Here is a 22,382-nt window from a genome sequence, read left to right as displayed (position 1 = left end):
ATTTGAATTATATATACAAACGTTAATATTTATATTAGGATATTATTTATATCATACTTTTTCTTTTGAAGTATGATTTTTCTTTTTGATATTTGCTATAATTATTCAATATTTATAATTCTATATTTTAAAGGATCAATTCTTCTCTCGATCTCAAAGTTCTTCTATTTAAAAATAATATAAATCGCCTTTATTAAAAGGTATTTCTCAGTTGCCAAATATTTTTCAAATACCATTTTCTCTTTTCAACATTGCAATATCTCATTCCTCTACTAGGTGCTATCTATTTCTCTATTGTCATCTTACTCTCTGTGACTTTTCGTTATCTCAATGACATGTCTTATCGTTTTACTAATCTAAAAATTATATCTATTAAAATGCAAAAAAATGTTTATCTCTTAAATTTAAATACAATATAATCTAAAAATAATATTCATTAAAATGCAACATAAAGTTGTTTTTATCAAAAATTTTTTTTTTGTATCTCTTAAATTTAAATATAATACAAAGTCGCGCTTGTTAGGAAACATTTTCGAATATTAGGTGCCACCTGTTTCTCTTACACTTTAAGCATCTCTTTACTCTCACCACCATATAAATATTCCTTCCTCTCCCCTTTTCACTTCCCACAGTATTACTTCTCTTTTTCACACTCTGTACCAAATTTGCTTCTACTTGTCGCTATGGCTACTGCTACTACTCTCTCTCCTGCTGATGCTGAAAAGCTCAACAACCTCAAATCTGCCGTCGCCGGTCTAAATCAAATCAGGTAACTTTTTTTTTTCTTCCGAATTTTTGCATTTCCGGTGCTGTTTTGTTACTGATTCGTGTTAGAATTAAGTTGTTTTGGATCCAGATGCTGATTTTTTTTTTATTTTTTTTTGGCGCAGTGAAAATGAGAAATCTGGATTTATTAACCTTGTCGGTCGCTATCTAAGGTACAGTTCATAGTTTTGGAGCTACCATTCTGATTATTACTAACTAAGAATTGTTATTGTGCAAAATTTACATAGATTTGTGAGCTTTCGCAGATCAAGTTGGTTTGTAGCTCGAAAAGTTGAATTGATGTATGTTTTAATTTTGGTTAGTGACGGTTGATCTGTTGTGGCATTGGGGAATCGTAGTGGGGAAGTGCAATACATTGACTGGAGTTAGAGTAGTGATTTATTAGCTTTTTGATGTGATTTAATGCTGAATATTTACTTGATATGAAATTGTTGTTGGTCAGTTAATGATTTGTAATGTTTGGGTGCAAAATTTACATGAACTTCCGAGGTTTTGTAGATCAAGTTAGTTTGTATATAGCGTGTGTGAGTGTGCAGAATGTACATAAAGATCTGAGCTTTTGTAGATCAAGTTAGTTTGTTTATAGCGTGCGCGCGCGCAAAATGTACATGAAGATCCGAGCTTTTGCAGATCAAGTTAGTTTGAATAGTGTGTGTGTGCGCATGCACAGTATGTACATAAAAAGATCCGAGCTTTTTGCAGATCAAGTTAGTTTGTATAGTGTGTGTGCGGGCGCAGAATGTGCATAAAGATCCGAGCTTTTGCAGATCAAGGTAGTTAGTATATTGTGTGTTTGTGTGCGCGCAAAATTTGCATAAAGATCCGAGCTTTCGCAGATCAAGTTAGTTTGTATAGTGTGCGCGCTAAAAATGTACATAAATTTCTGAAATTTTGCAGATCAAATTAGTTTGTATAGTGTGTGTGCGTAAAGTTTGCATAAAGATCTGAGCTTTCGCAGATCAAATTAGTTTGTATAGTGTGCTCAAAATGTTACATAAATTTTTGAGCTTTTGCAGATCAAGTTAGTTTGTCGATCGAATAGCATGAATCACTTTGATTTTGTTCATTTTCTTGTATGGTTTAGTTTTGGTTATTGATTCTTGATCTGTTGTGGCATTTCGGAATCATAGTGGTGAAGCACAACACATTGACTGGAGTAAGATCCAGACGCCAACTGATGAAGTTGTGGTGCCTTATGACAAGTTAGCACCTCTTTCTGAAGGTATTTATACTTTATTGTTTGAAGTTCATATTTTTCTGATCTGTCATATCATAATCAACAAGTGTCAGCGCGGACTGTTTAGTATTAGATCCATTTGAATATTTTTCTCAAGAAGTTTGATTATCTTGATCAATGCAGATCCCGCGGAAACTAAGAAGCTTTTGGACAAACTTGTTGTCCTGAAGCTCAATGGAGGCTTGGGAACAACAATGGGATGCACGGGTCCCAAGTATGTATTGCAGCTTTTTTCTAGCCAATTTTAGGTCTAATTAAATGTATTGAAAAACAGAGTATATTGCAAATGTGACTTAATTAAGCTTGATTTACTGGGGTTAACCCATAGTTTAACAGCACCCGTTGTTTGTAACTGAATACTGTTGGTGGATCCAGAGTGTTTTCCTCAACCTTCTATGTCTCTTTCATCTGATGCTGTTTATTAGACTTGTCTAAGTTGAGTATGAGCTGGTTGATGTTAGCACATGATACTTCGTATATATTGTTTCCAGTTTGTTCATGCTAGTGCATGCATCAAGGGAGATTATAAAAGCAGTAGTCTTGGCTTTTTATTTTACTTTATATTGCATTTCTTAATACATGAAGTCATCAGATAGGGGAGTTTTTTAAGTTGTATATTCTGGCTGATGGGGGCATCTTCAACCATTATGTGATCTAATTACCACAAGAATTTGGTGGAGTTGGAATACTGTAAGACATGTACTCCTATAATATAAGTATGCTGCTTGTGATTTAAGAACTCAGACAGCAGTAAACTAAGATAGTTTGTGGCTACTTGAAATTATATCATATTCCATTATTCAGCTCATCTGTCGGAGGCCGGGATCTATCTTCCTATGTCATGCTGTAAATAAATATAATGCAACTCCAGCAAATGTGTTTCACCTTTTACCATGCATATTTCTTTTTGAAGCATATGGAGATGATTTTCTCCATATGCTAGAGATATATTAAAAGTTGGGAAGAGCTGACCTTCCTTCTATTGTCAGAAATATTAGCTTACAGAAACTTGCAACTGCATATGAAGATGATTTTCTCCATTTAAAAGAAAAGTTGTAGCTTGCATTTTTTGTTGATCTTATAAGATGCAGAAATTTTGAAGTTCTTTTTTTGTTTGTGATGCAGATCAGTTATTGAAGTTCGTAATGGTTTGACATTCCTTGACTTGATTGTCAAGCAAATTGAGGTACCTGCATATTAATGGAACTTTTTAACGGTCATGGTGTTGACTTCTAAATTTTCATTCATTAACTCTTGTTTCGTAGGCACTCAATGCCAAGTTCGGATGCAGTGTTCCCCTGCTTTTGATGAATTCGTTCAACACCCACGATGATACACTGAAGGTGAAATAACATAACTTTGATATCTCTTCCACTGTTAAGTTTTCCTCTTTGGCCGAGTGCATTACTTCTTACCATTGCATTCTCTATATAGATTGTTGAAAAATATGCAAACTCAAACATTGATATTCATACATTCAATCAGGTCAGTGTAACTTATCATTAGCGATATCAAGTATCTATCAGCTTGTATCTACACGAGAATTTTGTATACGTAAGAGAGGTTTTAACATTTTCTGTTAAATATTTACAGAGCCAGTACCCTCGCCTGGTTACTGAAGACTTTGCCCCACTTCCATGCAAAGGCAATTCCGGAAAAGATGGATGGTAATTGACAGTTTAATATGTGGTCTTCCTAAAGATTTTTTTCATTCCAAAGTGAATCTTAATTCAAATTCTGAAACATGTAACATGTTGGGCTTTCTGTTGAATTATAATAACAAAGCTTATAATACACAAGTTAGATATGGATCATTTTATTGAGAAATAGTTGGATCAATATTTTTGCTGTTTCTTTTGTTAGCAACTGGGTGGGGTATCATTGTTCTATTGAACTTAGTGACCTGAACTGATAATGAAAAACTTATTTTCATTTAGCTTTCTATCTAATTTGTCGTCTCTATGTTTATGTATGCTACTGTCTTTTCTGCTTCAAGAATGATAACCAGAACGTATTGTGATTGCTGTCATGAGCCAAAATTGTTTGGTAAAGCTGTTTGTTTCATGGGTTTACTTTGTTGATTGCTTTCTTCAAATAGTGTATCCAGTCGAGCTAGCTTTAAGGATTATGATTCCTTCTCCATTTTTTCTAGTGCTTTGTAGATATAACACGTATATTCACTTGCCTAATGTAGATTTCTCATGTACAGGTACCCTCCAGGTCATGGTGATGTTTTCCCTTCTTTGATGAATAGTGGAAAGCTTGATGCACTACTAGCAAAGGTTTGCTGTTCATGACATTGCCTTCTTCTGATTATGGCAGGCGTTCCGGAAATCTTGCGTATTAATTATTTTATTTAAATCCTCCACAGGGCAAGGAATATGTCTTTGTTGCAAACTCTGATAATTTGGGCGCCATTGTTGATTTGAGTATCCTTGCTTTGATTTTGCATTGTTGAAGAAACTACAGTTCTTTTGTGTGCTTTAATAACATTTCAATCATGAAGAAGGTTTTGACACAAGGCCATTCTCCATTGCCATGAATAGTGCGTAGTCATTTCCTTAATTGACATCACAGAAATCTTAAATCATTTGATCCTAAACAAAAATGAGTACTGCATGGAGGTACTGACTTGATACTGTTTTTTGAAAACTGATCTTCCTAGGTGAAACTAGTATCTACTTTCTGCTATTTACAGCTTAATGAGTATTTCAGGTTACTCCCAAAACTTTAGCTGATGTCAAAGGTGGCACCTTAATCTCATATGAAGGAAAAGTACAGGTAATGTTTATCTGCAGTTTTAGATTCTTATATCTGAAGCGCAGAAGCAATTCCTGTCTATGTATCATCGGGTTAGATATAGACTGCTCGAATACAACCTACAGATAAGTACAACTACCTAGATCTGGTCTACTTCACCTGAACAACTAGGTATATCTATTGGAGAGGGTCTGAAGTCACATTGTACATGTTGACCCTTCATATTGCTACCTCCCAGGATTGCATGTGGGCCCATGAAAAGACAGCACCTGCAAAGTGAATATAGTTCCTCTGTGGTGCTTTATCATGATCAATTTCTTGGTGGCATGCTTGCTCCTAGTCCCTTGGAATCTAGATAGGAGTCTTTGCTTTTCTGAGAGACTTGGGATAGTTGTGCTACTTCTTGCATGCTTTTTGCGTAATATATATATGAGTTACTTTGCAAAAGGTTCTGATTGAGCTTCTCTTCTGTGGTACTGCAGCTATTGGAAATAGCACAAGTCCCTGATGAACATGTGAGTTATATATCCTCTTTCTTCCTTAGTTTTCCTTTTGCTGATTTATATGTGAAGTGTTATTAGAAGGCATGGAAATGGGAAAGTGACTCAGGTTTCTTTGTATAATACGTTTTAGTCAATAGTCCTTTAATTGGACTAGAATCTATTGTTGATATATCCATCTAGGCATCTACATCTCCTTTATCTTGCTAGTTTCAAGTTACAAATGCTCATATATTCTCCTAGATCAATATTTGGTGATATTATTCAACAAAATGAGTTTGAAGTTGCATCACCTTTTCTTGCCAATTTGAATTTTTTCATCCTAACATGACGATGTGCGCGGTGCTTTCATTTTATCCAAGAGGGGCTAATTTGATGTTCCGTTTTCACGTTCTTGGTACAGGTCAATGAATTCAAGTCAATTGAAAAATTCAAAATTTTCAACACCAACAACTTGTAAGTCGAGATAGTCTAATTAATATGTCTTATGACCTACTCCAAGCTTTATTCAGAAGTCTTGTCAATGAAACATGTTCTGACCGAGAGCCCTTGCTTCTGTGCAGGTGGGTGAGTCTTAGTGCTATTAAAAGACTTGTAGAAGCAGATGCACTCAAGATGGAGATTATTCCCAACCCAAAGGTATCAGTTTCTTCTTGTTTAGCATGTGTCCATGGTTGCAACACTTTATACAGTGCCTGATCTAGCCAATATTCATTGTCAGGAAGTAGACGGAGTTAAAGTTCTTCAACTTGAAACTGCTGCCGGTGCTGCGATTAAGGTATGCCAAACTTTAACTCTGTATCATTAAATACCCAACTTCATCCTTTTTTAAGTCTTGATATTTTTGTCACCTTGTTCCTCTTTTTTCGTGATGTTTTGTTCCTATCTAGAATTACTAATTACCATTTCATTCAAACAGTTTTTCGACCGTGCAATTGGTGCTAATGTTCCTCGATCTCGTTTCCTTCCCGTGAAAGCAACTTCAGATTTGCTCCTTGTTCAGGTTAATTAATATCTTCCATTTTGTTAATTTCCGATACTATACATCCTCAGTTAATTTGCTTAAATGATTGTAGTGTTCTCATCCACCTGTATATCTTTGCAGTCTGATCTTTACACCTTGACTGATGAGGGCTATGTCATCCGAAACCCGGCCAGGTCTAATCCGTCCAACCCATCCATCGAGTTAGGACCTGAATTCAAGAAGGTTAGCATCAACTCCTCAAGTAGATTAGTGCTACAGATTCACATGACATTTAGCTGAATGCAGTTACTGTCTTGTCTCTCAGGTGGCCAACTTCTTAGGCCGTTTCAAGTCCATTCCCAGCATCATTGATCTAGGTAGCTTGAAGGTGACCGGTGATGTATGGTTCGGATCTAGCGTTACCCTAAAGGTAATTAGCAAAACTTTGTTCTCTTTCTCGAGTACGTTTATTTCAACGTGCATTTAACGTCCTACCAATGACATTATCGGTGAATACAGGGGAAAGTGACTGTTGCAGCCAAATCCGGAGTGAAGCTAGAAATTCCAGATGGTGCTGTGATTGCAAACAAGGTAATACACTTGATCTGAACGCCTAACGCGGCTACTGGATTTAGATTTCAGTCAGGTATCTGATGTTGTTCCATTCATTTTCCAGGACATCAATGGACCTGAGGATATATAGAGGAGCTGCTAGTGCCAATTCGACGTCGCGGAGTCTGCAGCAAGTATGTTTGTAGTGAATGTAAAATTGTGTCTCTTTAAATAAACGAACAATTTTGCTTGTTTTGTTTAATGGAACCATTGCTACAATACAAATGAAATGACTATATTAGAGTAACTTGTTCCTTCATATTTCTGTAGCTTGTCTACTTCTCGTTTTGTTAATTTCCATAGTAATTAATATTAGAAAAATGGAAAAGAAATTCTATATAGTAGGCTAAAAAATATACATGTCATATAGTATAAGGAAATTTTAACTGTGTTTATTGAGAGATTATTTTATAGATGTTATACCATATATTTTATTTTATATAACAAAAAATAGGCCTTTCAAAGTTGTTTCCTCGTATCAATTTCTCTTTGGTTTCGAGGTGATATGATTCGGACGATTATTTGAGTTGTCAATGAACGGAAAGAAGACACCTTGTTTAAAGAAAGACTTTAACAAAAGAATTAAAAACTAGAAATGGCCGGGGCGAGGGTTATTCCGTGTGCACAAAGTATTCATCACATAATGCTCATTTGAAGGACAGAGATTGTGGTAGAAGTTGTAGCGGTGGTAGGTCATTTTGGAATTTCTAGAAATAGTAAAAAAAGAAGATTGATTCGATAAGGTCATTAGTTTTTACCAAAGGTAATACGAAAAAGGGTCTAAAATACCCTTAAAGTATTGGAAATGGTACAAAATTACCCTCCATCCACCTAGCTCCAAAATACCCTTCCCACCCACCTATTGGGTCCAAAATACCCTTGTCATCCACCTTTTGATTCAAAATTGATTACTTATTTAACGGTTTTATATTTAAACTATTTAAATATTTTTTTAAATACGTGGGACTCAACTATTTGTTATAATTTAACATATTAATATAATTTATAAATCAATCCACTACCACCCATTACTAATTAAACCCCTCTAAATTAATAAATCCGTCACATTATTAATGCAACAACAGATTAGCTACTACCAATTGAGTGTTTTTAAAAATTTGAGGCGAAAATATCTATAGAAGTAAATTATCATACATTCAAGTGTCTAAATAAAATTACCGATAAACTTAAAAATTTGACTATGTTTATCTTAATTATTCTTACATCTCAATTATGTGATGTTACTTCATAGGTAACTTTTTTAAAAAATAATATATTAAAGGTTTTAAAACAAATAATAAATATTTAAAAAATTATATTTTAAAAAAATACATGAATTAATTTGGGATGTATTACTTCTGTACCTTTAATCATAAATTTCTCATTCAATCTTGAAAGAAAGTGTCCTCCTAAATAAGCCACTCAACCTAAATTTAATTGGGCTTCGATTCGGACTCGAATAATTTTGAATGTTATTTTCAGGAATTTATAATTTCATCGTGTTTTAGTAGTGTTTATGATGATTTTGATATTATAATTGAATTATTAATTGGGTGAGATTTAGTTAGTAATTAGTGGGTAGTGGATTGATTTATAAATTATGTTAATAAATTAAATTATAACCTATAGTTGAACGTCAAGTATTTTAAAAAATATTTAAAGAGTTTAATTTTAAAACAATTAAAAAAAATGGTCAATTTTGAATCCAAAGGCGGATGACAGCGGTATTTTGGAGCCAATAGGTGGATGAAAAGGGCATTTTGAAGCCAATAGGTGGATGAAAGATAATTTTATACCATTTTCAATACTTCAAGTGTATTTTAGGCCCTTTTCCGAAGGCAATATCAGAATTCATATTAATGTAACAGGAAATTGATAAGTTCTGAATTTTTTGCATATCTTAAGAATAATATAGAAAGAAATTAATTTTGTTGCTTAGTGACATGAGATTAATTGAACCTAATTAAAGGAGTCATTGATAAAAAAATCTAGATTTTGAAGAAAAAAAATATCTATAAATACATTTACAATTATTTAATAACTATTTTTAAATGGAGCCTGGAGGTAACCAAATACTGTAAATAACAATTTGAGTAATTATTTGTAAAAGATAAAGTACCAATTAGGATATTTTTTAAAAATTTCTTTTATCAAAAGTATAATTTATGTGACCGTATTAATTTTATTTTAAATTATTCAATATACGATATAATGAAAATCAATATCCATGTGCTTAGACCAATCTAAAACATCGAATTACCAGATTATATTGATAAATGTAACATTAATTGTCACAAAATATTTGTTAAAAAATTATCATTTGTTTGATATTCTGTTAAAATCTTTTGTTCAGCTTACAATTCTGATTAAATCTAATAACTATAATTTATTATATTAAAAGTACCTAGTTTAGTCAAATTTAAATGACCAAAATCTACTTCAAGAATATAGTAACTAATAACAAATTTAACATTTTTAGTCTGATGAGTTCGATTAATCATTAAAGTTATTAGCACTAAACTCATCAGACTTTTGAGTCATGACTAAAAATTTAATGGTCGTTGAAACTTTTGTATTTATACTCAAAATAAAAAAAATATTGAGTTTGCAATTGGTGCATATAACCAAGAATACAAAAAAGTTTAATATCATTAATTTCAACAAAACAAGGTGCAATAACATAAAAATAATTAAATTTAAAAATAAATCTTGAGAATTAAAAGATTTGCTCTTCGTTGATTATTTCTTTCATATCGTTGATACTTCTTAGTAACTCTTCAATCTGCAAAAGAAAACATAAAAAAATAATAATAAAAACACATCAATACGTTTATACACATTGTTAATATCAATAACATACTTATATAAATATATTTTATCGCATATTAATTCATAGAACATAACTAATTAAACTTAAATATACATCTAATAAATCGAAAACTAACCTCTTTCATCTTTTTATCAGTCTCCTTATATATTTGGTCTTCATCAAAAGTTAAACAAGTTGGTTTACTTTTCCTTATATTGAACAATTTGTATTGCATGCAAAGCAACGCATATTTAAGCTTAAATGCCCTCATGTCTGTATCTTCGATTTTTCTAAAAATAGTAAAAATTCATGAAAAAACATAAAATAAATCAAAATTTGATACATCTAAAAAAAAAAATAGTTCAATCATTCGTAAAAATGTGGAATTTGTAATATTGAAATCAAAACAAATGTATATTACAACTGACTCGTTGATATATATATTACAACTGACTCGTTGATAGTGAAAAATATTTTTTAGAAAAAACTTACTTGATAGTTTCTTGCAATTTTCTTGAAGGTGCCATTGAAACTAGAGAGAAAAAAATATATGAATGTTTTTAATGATTTCTTGATTGCTATATAACTTTTGATTTTTATAAGAGGAGAAAGCCGTTTAAATAGATTGATTTCATAATGTTGTTACCAAAAAAATAATATGGAAAGTTCATATTAGTGTAGTGTGAATTTAATAAAATTTGCATATCTTTAAAAATGGCAAAAAATTAATTTTGTTACTTAAATAACACGAGAGAAGTTGGATATTGGAATATATATATATATACTTAGAAATAAATTGATAATTTTACAACTACTTTTTAAGGGGAGAAAACCAAATATATATTGTGACTTGTGAGTGACAAATTTGAGTTATTTGTAAAGAAGTAGCTTTATATAGATTTTTTCTTTAAATAATTATTTATATCACTTTATTATATTTATTATATAAATTATTCATGTTTTTATTTAGATATTGCCATCTTGATTATTATGTGTACTATTTTCTCTATTTCAATAATTACGTGGAACATTACCATTTTAGTTAGTTCCATAAACATAAAGTACGACATATTTTTCTAGTAGAGTTTCGACATAAATTTCACTCACTATTTTGTTATTGATTTTACTGAAAGAATGACAACTTCAAAAGAATTTTCACTCTGATTTATATGTAGATGATATGAAAGAATCAATTGTTCTTTATCGAGCATAATGTTAACAGCAGCGGCTCAAAGTAATTGAGGTCAAAAGCGAAATTTTAATTGAGGCTTAAAAAAATTAATACATATTTATTTAAAATTTATTTTTTTAATTGTTTAAATGTAAATTATTACTTCAACCTTTTTACAGATGATTTTTTCGAGTACATTTTTTTTTTTAAAAAAATTAATTAGTTTAGGTAAGATTTTATCAATTCAATGCTGAAAGATGTTCTTTTACTGAATCAATCATTATATTAAGGGCTTAAGTCATCTGCGGCCCCCTAAAGTTGTCCGCATGATTTATATAAACATCTCAACTAAGGTTAGTACCTATAAGACACTCTAATATTAACAAATATGTACTTATTAAACACAAATGATAATAAGCTTTTAAAATTAGGTGTGTGTAATGCACACACACAATCTTTATAAAACAACTAATAAAACTGCAGCATGTGCCACATGGACCCAATCTAATGAATATTCATTTTTTTTAAGAAAATAAAAGCTCCAACCGTGAATAATTCAAAAAATTAATTAGCGAAAAGGAGAAAAAAAAAGAAAACCCTCCATCCCACCCAAATCCACCCACCCACCTTTCTTCTTCTTCCCTTCACCGACCATCTTGATTTCAACAAAAAATATCGATTTTTCGGCGATAACAAAAAGAAGAATAAAGATGGATAGCAGTTACTTTTATCATTTCGATGTTCCATTTTTTTTCTTGTTGCAAATTCGATTAACAATTCAATTTCATTAATAATGAGTGAAAAAAAAAACAAAAAAAATTGAGTTTGAGAAACTTAAAATGGGGTGAAGAAGAAGACCACCATTGGTACGACCTACAAGAGTAGGGTTGGGGTGGGGGTGGTGGAGTTGCTTTCTTTATGGTTTAAAAATATTATTTTAAATAAAAAATATTTTTAGTTATTTTAGTTAATGATTAGGACAAAAAAAGTCAAGTTTATTCTAAAAAAAGTTGGGAACATATTCACGCGCTACTAGGCAGTGAGATACACTTGATTTGTCACATCAACATTTTGTGCTTAATAGACACATATTTTGAACATTTAAAGTGTTTAATAGGTACAAACCTTAGTTGATGTGTTTAAATTAATTATGTGGACAACTTTAAGGGACTGCATATGACTTAAGTCTTATATTAAGTGTCAACATAATTGTATAAACAGAAAAAGATAAAAAATATCCTTAAACTATCTGAAATAGTTTGATTATACCCTTAAACTATATTTTGGCTCAAAACTATCCTTTCCGTCAAACTATTGGGTCAAAAGTGTCCTTCTAATTAACGAAAATTGTTAAATGCCATGTGGATGCCACATGGCAATCCAATAGATTTCCACTGCTACATAGACTAAAAGGAAAAGGGTCAAAAGTATCCTTGAACTATCCGAAATAGCTCATATTTACCCTTAAACTATATTTCGGCTCAAAACTACCCTTCCCGTCAAACTATTGGGTCAAAAGTGACCTTCTTATTGGCGGAAGTTGTTAAATTCCACCATGTGCCACATTGACTAAATCCCTAAATCTTAATTACTCATTTTCCCCTCGTTTCATTATTTTCCAAAAACGATTTCACCCCTTCTCCCTCATTTGGCGGCTAAGGTTTCATAGTTTTCTTCGTCGCTGGGTTTCAAAGTGAATATTCGTGGTTATAGGTTAGTAAACTTTTTTCTTATTGTAATGTGTTTACAATCACGAAAATCCACTTTGAAACTCAGCTCCGAAGAAAGTTATGAAACCTTGAACGCAAAATGACGGGAAAGTTGTGAAATTCTAACTATCATACTTTGAAATCGTAAACGTAATAAAATAAGAAAAAATATTTACTAACCTACAACCATGAATATCCACTTTGAAACTCAGCCCCGAAGCCTTAGCTGCGAAATTAGGGGAATGTTGTGAAATCCTAACTATCATGCTTTGAAATCGTAAACATAATAAAATAAGAAAAAAAATATTTACTAGCCTACAAGCATGAATATTCACTTTGAAACCCAGCCACGAAGCAAAGTATGAAACCCTAGCCGCGAAATGAGGGAGAACGGGTAAATATATCATTTCTGAAATAATGAAATGAGGGGGGGGGGGGGGGGGAAGTAATTAGGATTTAAGGATTTAGTCTATGTGGCAGTGAAACCTTATTGAAATGCAATGTGGCATCCACATGACATTTAACAACTTCTGTTGATAAGAAGGTACTTTTGATTCAATAGTTTAACGGGAAGGGTAGTTTTTGGCCGAAATATAGTTTAAGGGTAATATGAGCTATTTCGGATGGTTTAAGGGTATTTTTGACCCTTTATATTTTTGTCTACGTGGCAGTGGAATCTTATTTGGCATGCAATGTGGTATCCATATGACATCCACGTGGTATTTAACAACTTTCGTTAATAAGAAGGGTATTTTTGATCCAATAGTATGACGGGAAGTATAATTTTGAGCCGAAATAATGTTTAAGGGTATAAATGAGCTATTTCGAATAGTTTAGAGATATTTTTGAGCCTTTTCCATTCTATAAATAATAAATTGACAAAGTTTAAGTAAAAACAAGAGTTAGAACTATAAAATCTGATTCAAGACGTTGATAATTATATGCCTTACTTTGATTAAAATTTAAGTAAAAATAAATTATGATTCACTTTGTTCTACACTGGTAGATTAATGATTCGAATTTTCGATAAAGTATTTCTTTCAACTTATGAAAGATTTGAACCGGAAAAAGTGCAAAAGATTTTTCTTACTTCCCATATTATTAATTTCCATGGTAATTAATGTTAGACAAATGGAAAAAAAATTATATATAATAAGTCAAAAAGCTTTCATTATCATATAGTATAAGGAAAATTTAACTTGTGATTATTAGTAAAAAAATAAGCTTATTAGCACTATATGTTTTTATCAAAATTAAGTGATTTATAAAGTAATAATGTATTATGGTTAAACCTTTTGTTCTACTTGCCATTCTCATTAAATCTAATAACTGTAGTTTGTTAAATTTTATAGGAAAATTCAAAGTATTCACTTTATTCAAATTTAAAAGACTAAAGTTGGCTCCAAGAGTCAAACTAATAGCGAATTTAGGGTTTCAATTTGATTACTCGTTAAAAGTTCTTAGCACTAAATTCATTAAAACAAGTTAAAATCTTATTGTTGTTAAAACTTTTGTCACTTGTCACATAATAATTATACTCTAAATAAAAAAAAATATTGAGTTTAACTTCAACAAACATGGTGCGATAATAAAACAACAACAAAATTCAGAACTAATTATTAAGAGAATTAAAAGCTTTATTCTTCACTGATCATTCTTTTCGTGTCGTTGATATTGCTTAGTAACTCATCAATCTGCAAAAGAAAAAAAAACAAAAATTATATCAATAATATATAGAATTTACGTTATACAGGTTGTTAATATAAATATATTTTATCGCATATTAATTGTACATATAACTAATTAAACTTAAATATACGCGTGATATTGAAATATATATATTTTTTTCATATCTTAAAAAAATGGCAAAAAATTGATTTTGTTACTTAATAACACGAGATTAGTTATATATATATATATTTATAAAAAATTAAAATTTCACAACTACTTTCTAAGGGGAGGAAACCAAATATATATTGAGAGTGAAATTTGAGTTATATTTGAAAGAAGCAGTAGTATTTTGAAACTTTTTAAAATAATTGTTTCTATAAATTTATTATATAAATTATTCATGTTGTTATTGAGTTGTCATGTTAATTATTATTTGCACTATTTTTATAATTCAATTTATGTGGGATAAATTTCTTATTTTTTAAAATTAGTTTCATAAAGAATGATATATTTTTTATTTGACAAATATTTTACAATATTATCAATATTTTACCTTTGTATGATTCCAGTTATTTGGCCAAAAAAATCATAGCTATATACTATTTTCTGTTAAATTTTTTTATTTATATTGAGGATGATTTTAAAATATTGAAATATATATTACTTAAAATAAATTTATAATTTCACAACTACTTTCCAAGAGGAGAAAACCAAATATATATTGTGACTTGTGAGTGACAAAATTTGAGTTATTTGTAAAGAGGTAGTAGTATTTAGAATTTTTCTTAAAATAATTATTTATGTAACCTTATTATATTTATTATATGAATTATTAATATCGTTTTTTAGTTGTCATCTTAGTTATTATTTGTACTATTTTTTCTATTTCAATTTATGTGACACATTATCATTTTAGTTAGTTCCATAAGCATAAAGACCAACGTATTTTTCTAGTAGGTTTCAACATAAATTTCATTTACTATTTTGTTTTCAACTTTACTGAAAGAATTACAATTTCAAAAGAATTTTCACTATAATTTTTATATAGATAATCTGAAAGAATTCATTCTTCTTTATCGAGTATAATATTAACATAATAATTAATAGATATCATAAATGTAAATATTGATAATAAATAGAAAACAAACAATTTTGTTTGTTTTGTTTAATGGAACCATTGATACAATACAAATGAAATGACTATATCAGAGTAATTAACTTGTTCCTTCATATTTTCTATAGTTTTTCTACTTCCCATAATTTATTAATTTTCATGGGAATTAATATTACAAAATTGGATAAAAAATTATATATAGCTAGTCAATAAAAAAATTTATGCCATATAGTATTATACTTGTGTTTACTAGTAACGAAGAGGTTCAATTAATCATGATGAACCGAATAATTTCATGTTATTTGTATTTAATTTTTAGTAAAACAAAAAAAACTTATTTGCATCATATGTTTATATCAAAATTAAGTGACTTATATAGTTAAAATGTATAGCATTAAGTAATCAAGGCTTAAGTTATAATTGTGCATATTTAGTTAATATTATGATTTGACATATTATTTTATAGAAGTTATATATATATCTATCTATCTATATATATATATATATATATATATATATATATATATATATATATATATATATATATATATATATATATATATATATAGATAGATAGATTAAGTTTTCATCCCATCCACAACACAAATGGATGTAGATCTAGGGTTTCAGTTTGATGAGTTTGATTACTCGTTAAACTAAAGTTCTTAGCACTAAACTCATCAGATTTTTAAAGTTATAAGTTAAAATCTAACTGTTATTAATGCTTTTGTCATTTCTCACGTAAAAATTATACTCTAAATAAAGAAAATATTGAATTTGGTGCTTTTGCAAGGTGCATATAACCAAGACCCCAAAAAAAAAGAAGAAGTTTATATCATTAACTTCAACAAAACAAGGTATGATAACAAAACAACACCAAAATTTTAAAATAAATATTGAGACAATTAAAAGCATTATTCTTCTTTAATCATTTTTTTCATGTTGTTGATATTGCTTAATAACTCATCGATCTGCAAAAGAAAAGAAATATAAATATTTATCGCTTATCAATTGTACATAAAACTAACTAAACTTAAATATACGCGTGATAAATCATAAACTAACCTCTTTGATCTTTTCATCATTCTCCAAATATATTTTGTGTTGAAAAAAAGTAAAGCAAAGTTGGTTTACTCGTCCTTATAATCACCAATGTGTATTGCCACAAGAGAAATGAGCGTTGACGCTTAAGTGCCCTCAATTCTAAATTTTCGAGTTTCCTAAAAATGAGAAAAATTCACGAAAAAAAAATTAATAAGAATTTAATTCATATATATATTAATAAATATATTTTTGTTTTTTTAAAAAAAACTTATGGGAAGTTCATATTAATGTAATGTGAAATTAATAAATTTGGAATTTTTTTTCATATCTTTAAAAGAAAAAGAGGCAAAAAATTGATTTTGTTACTAAAAACCACGAGAATATTTAGATCTTGAAATATATGTATATAAATTTATAATTTTACAACTACTTTTCAAGAGGAGGAAACCAAATATATATTGTGAGTGACAAAATTTGAGTTATTTGCAAAGAAGTAGACAAGTCGTAGTATTTAGAATTTTTCTTAAATTAATTATTTACGCACTTTTATTATATTCATTATATTATTCATCTTGTTATTAGTTGTCATTTTAACTATTACTTGTACTATTTTCTCTATTTGAATTTATACGACATTTTTTTCATTTTACCATTTTAGTTAATTTCATAAGCATAAAGAATAACATATTTTTCTAGTAGGGTTTTGACATAAATTTCACTTACTATTTTATTTTTGTCTTTACTGAAAGAATGACAATTTCAAACAAAAAAAAATTTACTATAATTTTTATTTAGATGATTGGAAAGAATCAATTATAAAAAACAAACAATTTTGGTTGTTTTGTTTAATGGAACCATTGATACAATACGAATGAAAAGGCTATACTAGAGCTAGGGGCGTACATAGATCGGTTTGGTTTAAATTTTTAGTATGAAAAATCTAAATTAATTATGTTTGTTTATTAAATTTAAAAATTAAATCAAATCACATAAAATTGATTTTTTTTTGTTTCGACTTCAGTCTTTTTTTTTTTTATAGATTTTTTATAACTATACGATATTTGATAAAGATATCAAATATTTTTCAATTACATGTGTGACAAGCTAAACTTATAAAATGTTAAATGAATAGGAATTTCCAGAAAGACGGTAAAATTTCATATGAGTCCGAAACATTTTTTTAAAATATCAATGTCCATTATGTTAAATGAATAAGATTCAAAGCTAGAGGCAAACTAAACACAAAACAAAATATTTACAACGTGAATTGTTAACTTCAAATTTGAAAAACTATAACAATATAGTTATACTTCAGATCTTAATATAAAATAAAATATTTATAATTTTTATAAGCCCAAATTTGAAAAAATAATACGAACATTGAAAACTATAAACTAAAAAAATATATATTAATAAAGTAGATGATAAATAATATTTTATATATATATATATATATATATATATATATATATATATCGGTTTGATTTGAGTCCAATTTGATTTATTTTATTAATGTCAAACCAAAATTAAGAGTGGTCAATTTTTTTTTCAACCGCCGACCCAACCAAATCAAACCACAAATTATTTTTTTTAAAATTTAATACGTCAATTTGATTTGACTTTACGATCTAACTTGTACACCCTAACGAGAGCAACTTGTTACTTCATATTTCTGTACCTTTCTACTTTCCATTATATTAATTTCCGTTTAATGCTACACAAATGGGAATTTTTTTTAAATATATAATAAGCCAAAAACATTCATACCATATATCATAAGGAAAATTTAACTTGTGATTATTAGTAACGAAGGGGTTCAATTAATCATGATGAATCAAATAATTTCGTGTTATTTGTCTTTCTAGTAAAAAAACAAAAAGAATCTCATTCACACTATATGTTAATATCAAAATTAAGTGATTTATAAAGTAATAATGTATTATGGTTTAATCTTTTGTTCTCGTTGCCATTCTCATTAAATCTAATAACTATAGTTTTTTAAATTTTATACGAGTATTTATTTTTATTCAAAATTTAACTGACCAAAACTGATTCCAAGAGTCAAACTAATAGCGGATCTAGGGTTTCACTTTAATTATTTCTTAAAGTTCTTAGCACTAAACTCATTAGATTTTTAAGTTACAAAGTTAAAATCTAATTGTTGTTAAAAATTTTTGTCACTTCTCTCATAAAAATTATACTCTAAATAATTTTTTTTTATTGAATTTGGTGCTTTTGCAAGGTGCATATAACCAAGAACTCAAAGAAAAAATTTATATCATTAACTTCAACAAAACAAGGTGCAATAACAAAACAACAACAAAATTTAAAAATAAATACTGAGAAAATTAAAAGCTTTATTCTTCATTGATCATTTTTTTCATGTCGTTGATAATGCTTAGTAACTCATCAATCTGCAAAAGAAAAGAAACAAAAAAAATATATCAATAGATATATAAAATTTACGTTATACATATTGTTAGTATAAATATATTTTATCGCATATCAATTTTACATAAAACTAATTAAACTTAAATATACGCGTGGTAAATCGAAAACTAACCTCTTTGATCTTTTCATTATTCTCCTCATATATTTTGTGTTGAGCAAATGTAAAGCAAGTTGGTATACTCATCCATATATTCAACAATTGCAACATGAGCAATGAGTTTTGACGCTTAAGAGCCCTCTTTTCTAAATTTTCGAGTTCCCTAAAAATGAGGAAAATTCACGAAAATAAATATACGAAAAAAATGTTATGTAATAAGAGTTTAACTTATATATATTAATAAATATTTTTTTTTGAAAAAAAAAAAACTTACTTGATAGTTTCTTGCGATGTTGTTCTTTGAGATGCCATTGAAATTAGAGAGAAAATAAAAAGTATGGATGTTTTTGTTTTCTTGATTTCTATAAGAGGAGAAAACCCTTTATATAGACTGATTTTGTAACGTTGTTACAAAAAAATGGAAAATTCATATTAATGTAATTACCCAAAAAAAATATATGGAAAGTTCATATTAATGTTACGTGAAATTAATAAATTTTGAATTTTTCATATCTTAAAAAATGGCAAAAGAATTGTTTTGTTGCTTTATAACACGAGATTTTATATATATATATATATATATATATATATATATATACATATGTATATATATATATATATATATACATATGTATATATATATATGTATATATATATATATAAACTATTCATGTTGTCATCTTAATTATTAGTTTTCTATTTCAATTTATTTGGTATATTTTTTAGTTAGTTTTATAAAAATATAATATATTATTTATCTGATATTAATACTTACAATATCATCAATATTTTACCTATGTAGGGTTCATTTATTTGGCGAAAAAATTCATAGACATGTACTATTCTATTAAATTATTTTATTTATATTAAGGATAATTTTAAAATATTGAAAAACCTTTTCATATTTCTTTAACTACATGCCCATTCAAATTATATCATGGAATATAAAATTTGCCCACACAATCATTAGATAAATTATTTTTACAAATTTTATTTAGAGAAAATTGTATGTCGTTAAATATAGTCCCATCAATGATTCTAGCCGTACCTCAATTCCTGAATGACAATTTGAATAATATTGGATAATGCACGAGTATCCTTTCAATCTATATTCGAAATGTCAGAGAAACACTTACACTATATTAAAGTCCTATTATTTTCCTGAACTTATTTTATTAATAATTTTCTACCACTTTTCGACCTACGTGACATTATTTTATGGGTCAAACGCTGGTTGATTTTTTTTAAAGCTAGTGTTACGTAGACAAAAAAGGAATAGAAAATTATTAATAAAATAAGTTCAAGGATAATAGAATCTTAGTATAATATAAATATGTCTCTGAAATTTCGAGTATATATTAAGGGAATACTTGTGCATTTCTCAATAATATTTGAGTTCATAAAATAAGTACATGATGTTGAAGATACAAAAACACATAATTGAAGTTGGTAGAGTTTGTTGATAAAATTTGATGAAATATTTTTAAAGATAGTGTCATAGGCACACCTCAAACTAAGAGATTTTCGTGATTTTTAATATTTTCCAATGAGATTTCGACATAAATTTCACTAATATTATTTTGTTTTTGACTTTACTGAAAGAATGACAATTTTAGAAAAAAATTCAGTAAATGATCGATTATTTTTAATCGAGCATAACATTAACGTTATTTATAGGAATCGAAAATGTAAATATTGGCTATAAATACACAAATATCAGCTTTCACACAAAAGTAAAAAAAAGTTATAGTTATTTGCAATTGATTTTTGTATTGCCACAAAAATACTTTAGTGGTATAATTGAGTTAGTATGATTTCATTATCATACCAAAACGAAGAGAACATCAATATTATCATACTTAGGTAGACAAGCATGAAGTTTAATTAATCAAAAAATTACACATCATTTCGAGGTAAAATTAAAACCAACTATATAACATATCTATATTTATCTATCCTTATTCGAGCTCCAATATATACTAGTACTACGTAAGAATTATTAATAAATCCTACAAAATCATATCTAGTGGCACGTAGCTGAATTAACATCCATACTATATTTGAAAGTACTAGAATACGTAAAAGAGAGGATTATTGACAAGACAATCATTAATCGCGATTCTCTTAAAAATCTTAGGATTTATAAAATTTGTTGAGACGAATTGACCACGAGAGGTGAACAGCACTATAGTTAAATCAATTGAACTATTAAAATTTTCGTCGACTAAAGTTACCACATATCTATTTTAGTGTTGTGGGTTATAACATAATAAAATTAATTGAGACGCATACAAATTGACATGAACACCACGATTATTAAGAAGGCGAAGAAAGCAAATTAAATATACCAGAGAATGAAACAAGCAAGAAAATCCATGAAAAAGGTCTTCATTATCAACGAAAATTGTATTCTTCAAAGTGAAACTACAATAATTATAATTAGAACAAAAAAAAAGATTTTTAGTTTACGTTTATATTGCTCTAAGAGGGGTGAATTTATAGTTTTCAATCAGGTTAATTACTTATAATTATATTTACAAACATTAATTGGTAAGTACAAACGGAAAATATTCAATTGGTCAAAATATACTTGTACTTGAGAATTTTTTTACTTAAAATTAAGAGAATTGTAGAAGGCACATAAAACTTTATGGAAACTATAATTGGTAATATTAAACAAATGGAAAAGAATCCTCTATATAGTAATTAAGGTAAAAAAATATGGATTATCTACGAAAATTCCACCTTTTAGTTTACTTATTATCATTATTCCCATAAGTTTTATAAATTTTTAAAATTCCTCATTTTCGTGCATCCCATTAATATATCTTGCGTATCACATTAATGTATATCGCACATTAGATAAGTGTGTTATTTATAAAATGTACCTCGCGCATCACATTAGTGTATCTCGTACATCAAATTAATGTATTTCGCACATCAAATTAGTGTATCATGTATAAAATGTACCTTGCGCATCAGGTTAGTGTAACTCGCATATCAGATTAGTGTGTCTGGCGCATCAGATTAGTGTATCTCGCGCATCAAATTAATATATTTCGCGCATTAGATTAATGTGTCAGTGCTTATATTCTTTTATTCATTTTGGTGGATTTTTATAATTATAAGCTTTTAAAGGATATATTGTAATTTTGTCTTAAGATATGTGATTTCTGTAATTTTCCCAAATATATTGATACTATATTGTATAAGGAAATTTAACATGTTTATTAATAACGAAGAGGTTTAATTAAGGAAAAATTACATAAACAAAGACCTTTTATTTTATAATTACCAATTTTAAGTATACTTTTTATTTATTACCATTTTTGTCAACTTTTAGCTATATTGACTTAAAAACAATTTTAGAACCCATTTATTCCTTTTTTATACAATTTTTAAACAAAGTAAAACGTATTCGCTCAAGTCATATCCTCTCTCGCTCTTTTCTTTTGCT

At 28.4% G+C, this 22,382-nt stretch overlaps 1 protein-coding gene across 1 annotated transcript; it reads left to right on the top strand.

The window, feature by feature from the left end:
- Window positions 1-527: 527 nt before the first annotated feature.
- LOC101248935 (UTP--glucose-1-phosphate uridylyltransferase) lies at window positions 528-7,118 on the top strand. Its single transcript, XM_004250192.4, has 21 exons — window positions 528-769; window positions 891-938; window positions 1,917-2,008; window positions 2,147-2,237; window positions 3,149-3,209; window positions 3,289-3,366; window positions 3,458-3,508; window positions 3,617-3,690; window positions 4,233-4,305; window positions 4,395-4,452; window positions 4,601-4,647; window positions 4,739-4,804; window positions 5,266-5,298; window positions 5,687-5,739; window positions 5,847-5,922; window positions 6,005-6,061; window positions 6,203-6,286; window positions 6,389-6,490; window positions 6,573-6,677; window positions 6,767-6,838; window positions 6,924-7,118. Exons 1-21 carry the CDS (start codon window positions 684-686, stop codon window positions 6,948-6,950), a joined length of 1,434 nt encoding a protein of 477 aa, XP_004250240.1. The 5' UTR covers window positions 528-683; the 3' UTR covers window positions 6,951-7,118.
- The last annotated feature ends 15,264 nt before the right edge of the window (window positions 7,119-22,382 follow it).

The sequence above is a fragment of the Solanum lycopersicum genome, chromosome 11 (genome assembly GCF_036512215.1).
Source record: "Solanum lycopersicum chromosome 11, SLM_r2.1".
Classification (NCBI taxonomy): Eukaryota; Viridiplantae; Streptophyta; class Magnoliopsida; order Solanales; family Solanaceae; genus Solanum; species Solanum lycopersicum.
The sequence above is the reverse complement of the archived record's forward strand: the minus strand, read 5'-3'. Positions and strand labels throughout refer to the sequence as shown.